Consider the following 6,716-nt stretch of genomic DNA (forward strand, 5'->3'; position numbering starts at 1 on the left):
GTTAGATCCAACCTTTTCTCCTGTGAGTTTATCCCCATCACAAGCAGGTGCCATTACAATGTGCTCCAGTTTCCAATTATAACTGTTGTGTAAGATGCAATGCATGTCATTTGGAATAGATGCAGTGCTACCACGAAATTTTCATCAGACATTGCTTTGATTGTTGCACCTGCTTGCTCTTGGTTCTGTTTCTTAGCCTTACATGTGTGTATTTACCTGTTTTATGCTTTTCTCGGATGAAAATGCATCTTGATATGTTCTTTTATGGTTGCAGGAGCTGGCGACGAGTGAAGTACTGAAACAGTTGAAATTTGTCGAAAAGGTTTGTTAAATGACCGTGGATGTTAGCCTCTCTTCAATTTATCTTAGCTAGGCCATACATCTTGCACTTACGATAGAAAACACATGCACCCAGGAAAAATACTTCACAATCACACACACATAAAAAGAAAAGGAGAGAATAGAATCGATGACTATGACCTTGCACTTGCAAATGAGAAAAATAAGAAAAAATGATGAGAAAAATAAATAACATCTAGCTTAGATTGAACTTGGATGTCGAAGCAATTTGGTTGATAGTTAGAGATTTCAGCAACTCTTTCTCTCTTATAAAATTCATTTCTATACAGGTTAATGCCCGTCTCGCTGCTGGAAAGTTGCAGAAGGTCAATGAAAAATGGCCTCGGTCATCCTAGTATCCATCCCATGAACGCAGAAGGTTAAAATAGGTTCATGCACATTTAGACCATATCGCACTTCCATATTAAGAATCACAGGAGTTTCTGTCTATACCCATTTCAGAAGGTTTTATTGATCCCATCATTGGAACGTTTTTGTCTCTCCTTTCGTATTCTTTTGCGAGCAAAGCCACGCCCTACCTGGGTTGGGTTTGCTCAAGCGTCGACCCAGTTCCAAGCTTACAGAGTCGCCATTCGTGTATGTAGTTTTGTAATCAACTTAAAAATGGATAGAAATTGGAAACACGGTTTTATGTCATTATGTGGAAAATATGAGCCAGAAACATATGAAAATGTATTTGATCCCACTTTGACTAGCGATCTATTTTGTGGTACAATTTTTTTTTTAAATTTGAGAAGTATATCTTTCCCCTTAGTGATATTTTCAGTGTTCTGTACTGTTAGCATTGAACTAGACCAAAAGAGAAAAGAAAAGAAAGAACCAAACAACCCACCCACACATAGAAACAGATTTCATACCGGGCTTATTTTTTTGGGTAAAGAAAAAACAGTAAATAGACCTGAGATGTTTCTGCCTTCAATGTCAATTTCTATAACCATTCCATCAAAGTCAACCCACTTGCAGGTAACGTGACAACTGATACCACATGCATCCTGAATCCTGGAGTTAACATACATGATTCTGAGCAGATTAAGAAATTATGAATGAATCGCTTACTAGCTTAAGGAAGGGCCAAGGCTTGCACCCGAAAACAGGCCGAAGTTTTGAACAACTCTGGATTTGAAAAACCAATGCTGAGCAACTAAAGACCCATTTATAAAGTAGCTGGGGAAAATACAGGCTGCGCCATCTAACAAGCTATAAGCTCGCATAAGTAGTATTCGCAACATTTGACAGCAGCAAATCTTTGGCGACCGAATATTATAATAATTACAATCAAGCATTCTGATGCTGGAAATCAATTATGGCAGATGACATTGCAACAGTCAGAAACTGAATCAACAACCAGATTGCAAAAAACTTATTTCTGAAGTCAACACACACCAGGAAGCAAAAATCAAGCTGAGCCTCGTAAGAAGTTCAGGTGATCTAGAATAAGCAGATCAATCCACAATTGAACGACAAAAGCATTAAGTACGAAACTATTTCCAGAATTAAATATGTATTTTAGTAGCACACAGGCCACTAATGAAAAGAAGTTCAACACGATAGACCAGATGACTCATTTATTTCAGCTGTCCATAGAGAAATAACATTGTTTTGGTGATGATTTCAGCCAGCAACAACGGAATAATACCTGCAATGAAAATATAACGTGGTCAGGAAATTAATCAAGTTGCAGTTTCTTTAGTCAAGTTTCACTTGCAAAGTTGCAAATAAAGTGAACGGCCAAAGGCTTTACCCGACAAGGTTTAGAAAGATGAAAAGGATAATGAAGAAAATAAGGGAATATTAACAAACAAATAAATAAATAAATAAAAAGGCAATGAGTACCTATACCTACTAAATATCAGTGTTCTAAGTGCAACAAGTTCCTGTGTCCAAATAAAGATGAGCAAGAGAAAGCAATATCAGGAAGATTATCAATGTTTATGACCAAAAGCATTTTGGTGCAATTATTACACGTGTTTTTTTATGGGTTGCCATTTAACTTGGCTCAAAGTAGACATTCTCGTGCAGGCTGCCATTTACTTGACTCAAAGCCAACATATTTGAAGGTTTTTCAATATGGTGTAAACAATTACTATTGGTGGAGACATACCTCCCAGATATAATTTGGGAAGTATATTATTCCTAGATGAGAGGAAAAATGTGGAGTTACGATTATATCCTGTCAAGAATGCATGAAAAAGGAAAGGAGATTATGGTGGACCTGATGTTATCTAATTTGCATACCCCCAATGAATTCAAGATGCTGATTGCATGAACCAATACATGGTGCGCTCCGGAACACTAAAAGCAGCATCCTGAATGGCTGAATCACAGTGGAAGGAAACATATAGAAAACAAAAACACGAGTTTTGTTTAAAGCATTCTTGTTTTGGAACTATATCATTGTTAATTTGTTATTTATAGGACAATCCTTGCCTTTGAAGTACGAAATATTGTTATGGATTATTTGCTCTAATTAGAAATGACATATAAATGGCATCAGCAAACCTATATATTTTAACCCGTCAAATTGTTTTTTAATTCTTGCATCTTTTTTATCAGCAATCATGTTCTCCTTCATAACCCAAGAGTAATCCAACAATAACCGATTCTTATTCAAATGAGTTTGTCTATAAATAAGAAAAATAATATGTATTGTTTGCACAGAAACGTATATATGATATATGTATAATTATCAAAGAAACCCAGCATACTATGACTGAAAACCTATGTTGTACAGATACGGGTGCGGACACAGATGCGAACACAAGACATGACAAATTTGTAAAGGATATATATATAGTTTTTTCATTCACGTTTTGAGAACTAAAATCCCTATAACATTTTATGTTTCTTCTATCGAACAGCTTATAAATTGAAACACCGCTCGGTTTTGAACTAGATACCCAACTGATACCTTAATCCTTAATCATACTATGAACTGGAAACATATATTATATAATTGAGTACGCATCTGAGTAAATGGATGAATATACTCAAGTAAATGGATGGATATATACAAAAAGTGTCCAAGGATTGTCGGACACAGACATAGATATGGAAGTGTCGGACACGGATACAGTAGCCCAGATGAAGTGTTCGGGTAACTTAGCTGGAAATAGGAAAGTCACTCACCCTAACGTCTCATATCGTGTATCATTCAAAGTAGCATACCGTGTAATAGAAAAGCATCTCACCATGACTCATCTCGCATCAGGTGACATTAGGTAGGTTAATATACAAAAAGCACATTCACATATAAAAAGACAATGATGTAGAGCGGCCCTATTTCCACAACAATTGAAAGCACGAAGGGTAGGCCATTCATGAAGTTAGAACTCAAACTATAATGGATTTCATCAAGTCACTAGGTGCAAATTTGTGGATGACAGGTGGAAGTACAACATACACAATTTTCTGAATGGCTAGCATGATTCGTACACTCAATTTGGCCCCAGAATCATATTTCATGAAGAATATGGAAGCAAATGAGGTGGTATACAAATCCAATGAAAGCAACTGAATTATAGATATTTTAGGGACATGATAGTTTAAGAAACTTCACTATGCACTTAATAAGCTTATGATATTCAATCAGCATCCAAGTCGATGTCATAGTGAAAGAAAGGATTTGCTTTAATTGTTGTGATACAAGGAATAATTAAGAGTGTTGAAAGGAGTGTTGTGAGCATGTTCTTAGAAAGGACTGTGATGTCTATAAAGATGATCATGCGGTTACAACAGACTTGATTAAAGATAAGATCATGGATGATAGTTGGTGAGATAAGATAGATGACATTCTCATCCTTAAAGTCTATTTTGTGATGCTAAGAGGTGTCAGTATTGTCCAACATTGCCTACATTTAATTTATGATGTATGAGATACCATAATAGAGAAAGCAAAAGTTGTTATCTAACAAGGAGCAACACCACCACCCGCAGGTGGGACTCATGGTCAGCAGCTCTCCATGGGGGAGTGTATCTCTCCAGGCTATTGCCCGTTGTTGGTCAGGAGTTCGAATCCTCGTAGCCGCTTTCACCTGGTTTCCCTTGGTTTAAGGGTGGGGACGGAAACCCGGGGTTTTATTGGTCACCAAATCCAGCTCAGCCCGTTGTATGCTCACCAGTTCGCGTCCCAGTGGTCCCCACGCTGCTCGCCCACGCTCTGCCCGTGGGGATGAGCCCCTGGTATTAAGGGTAGCTCCTTGTAGATGTGAAGGGAACAAGGGGAATCGAACCAGGGCCGCTGGCGGGGCTCCGAAGGAGTTAAACTAAGCTGGGGTGACCAAGTTTCCCTTGTCATCAAAAAAAAAAAGGAGGAACAACACTATGAGGACTCACCTTTCTACAATGTAATGTACCAAATTCTTGTGGATCAATGGACTAAAAGCAATACATCAGTCCATCATTGGCAGTCCTTGCATCCAAGGTAATGCCAAGTATACAAACTCCTTCGGCAATTTTCATGTATTGCAAATTTTATCTTAAGTTCATGGTTTTTATGATAAGGGTATCATAATGCGACCCGGCAGCATGAGGATATGACCTCTACATAAGATAATGGTTTGGTTAAAAGAGATGGGTTGGAAAAGATTCAAGTGCATGCAAGATCAAGTATGGAACTTTAATCCCAAGACACTACTAGAAAGCGGTTCAAAGCAAAGGTTCAGGCTCGTGAAGGACAAGGCATACCTTCAAGCCTGTACAATAACCATGAGTTAGGTGTAGCACCCGCTGGCTTTTTAAGCTAAAGAGATGCTTTCTGAGGATTGTTTATGGTCAAAAGAAAATGTGTTTTTAATGATAAAAAAAGCTGCAAATAATACAAACAGATTCATGAGAGAAACAGTTTGCTTTATTAAAAAAGACCAGGCAACGAAAGGAAAAAAGAAAGCGATTTTATCTAAGACTATAAAGTACTACTTAATATCCAAGCAAACCACTAAAATTGTATATTTTAAATACATTTCTATGTTTTTTAAAAAAAAATTTATACATAATCAACAGCTAAACAGTCATGCAGCAAAAGGAAACAACAATAAATCTCATTTAGGTCTTGTATCATCATTAAGCATGATTACTTTTAGTTTCTGACTGATAGCCAACAAGTCGAAACTAAAAACTAAGGAATACAATCAATTTTGAAATTTTTTTCCTAATTCAACAAAATAATTCGTTCGCCCTATAAATTCGCACTCAACCTCCCACCAAAACCCCTATATTTCATAATCAGTTGAGGCAATCTCTAATCCATGTACCCGATCAACAACTAAAGATCCCATATTTCAACCAACACATAACGCAGATCCAAATTAGGTTTTTTTTTTTGTTTTTTTGAATCGCAGGAGAAAACGATCACCTGAAATGCATGCATCGAAGGAGATCAGTGGTGGCCTCCTCCAGAGGCGGCGTGCTGCTGGTGCTCGAGGTGGCGGCGCTCCTCCGGGAGGGCGACGAGGTAGGAGAAGATCATCCCTCCGATGCAGACGTGGAACAGGGGCTCGACGGAGCTCGTCTCGATGTACTTCTCGATGTAGCGATCCACCGCTTCATCCGCCGACTTCTTGATGTTGGTCCACGAGAATCGAGGCTTCAGATGCCCTGGGAGATCGCGGACCTTCAGTCCCTTGATCTCGTTGTAGAACGCCCGCATCGCCATTGGAGAGTTGAAGATCGAGATTGAGATCGAGACAGGATGAGGAGGAGAGAGTTTTTTTTTTTTTTTTTGAAAAATAAACTGAAACCCTAGCGCTTGGAACTCGAACGGGGAAATTGGGGATTTTGTTGTTAGGGGCGGAGAGAGGTCAGAAGAGGTGTCTGCGGATAATCCGCATTGGTTTTGGCCTGGAAAGCCCATTAAGGTAGTCGGGCCATGCAAAGCCCAAGCATGGACAGATTTTTGAAAACTAACCCTTTTGCAAAATTAATGAGCAAAACCGACATTCCCACACACACAAAAAAAAAATCGACCATTTCCAACACAACTCAGATGAAAATGGTCGATTTTACTATCAGATTGTTTTTGAACTACACAGGACTACTACTCTCATGTAGTTAGGGCATGCTAATCCATGATTAGCATGCAAATCAAATGGACGGGACTAGTCCCGTCCATTTCATGCGAAAGGAAGACCCCAACTCTCTGCACATCCCCACTCTCCACCCTCGTCCACGGGACCCACAGATCCGCCTCCCTCCCCAACACATTCCTCCCGTCCCTAACCACCATCGTCCTCAGCTCCGCCTCCCTCGCCCTCTTGATCATGTCCCTAAAATCAAAATCGTCTGAAACCAATAGCAGCCAACCAATCCCCCTCGCCATCGAGTGCTGCATCTTGCCTCTTCAACGCCCAGTCCGCCGCATG

At 39.2% G+C, this 6,716-nt stretch overlaps 2 protein-coding genes across 2 annotated transcripts in view; one reads left to right on the forward strand and one right to left on the reverse strand.

The window, feature by feature from the left end:
- LOC109841375 overlaps window positions 1–1,054 on the forward strand; it is a 9,794-nt gene extending 8,740 nt beyond the window's left edge. Inside the window, exons 6-7 of the mRNA XM_020410312.1 lie at window positions 275–322; window positions 630–1,054. Coding sequence (XP_020265901.1) covers window positions 275–322; window positions 630–695 — 114 coding nt within the window. The 3' untranslated portion in view covers window positions 696–1,054. The remainder of the gene's footprint in view (window positions 1–274; window positions 323–629) is intronic.
- LOC109841376 lies at window positions 1,690–6,141 on the reverse strand. Its single transcript, XM_020410313.1, has 2 exons — window positions 5,711–6,141; window positions 1,690–1,996 (listed from the first exon to the last, which is right to left on the reverse strand). Exon 1 carries the CDS (start codon window positions 6,008–6,010, stop codon window positions 5,735–5,737), a length of 276 nt encoding a protein of 91 aa, XP_020265902.1. The 5' UTR covers window positions 6,011–6,141; the 3' UTR covers window positions 1,690–1,996; window positions 5,711–5,734.

The sequence above is a fragment of the Asparagus officinalis genome, chromosome 5 (genome assembly GCF_001876935.1).
Source record: "Asparagus officinalis chromosome 5, Aspof.V1, whole genome shotgun sequence".
NCBI lineage: Eukaryota > Viridiplantae > Streptophyta > Magnoliopsida > Asparagales > Asparagaceae > Asparagus > Asparagus officinalis.

Bases quoted from the DNA above. Each gene is read 5' to 3' on its own strand.
- LOC109841376 (XM_020410313.1), bottom strand. From the start codon at position 6,010: ATGGCGATGCGGGCGTTCTACAACGAGATCAAGGGACTGAAGGTCCGC.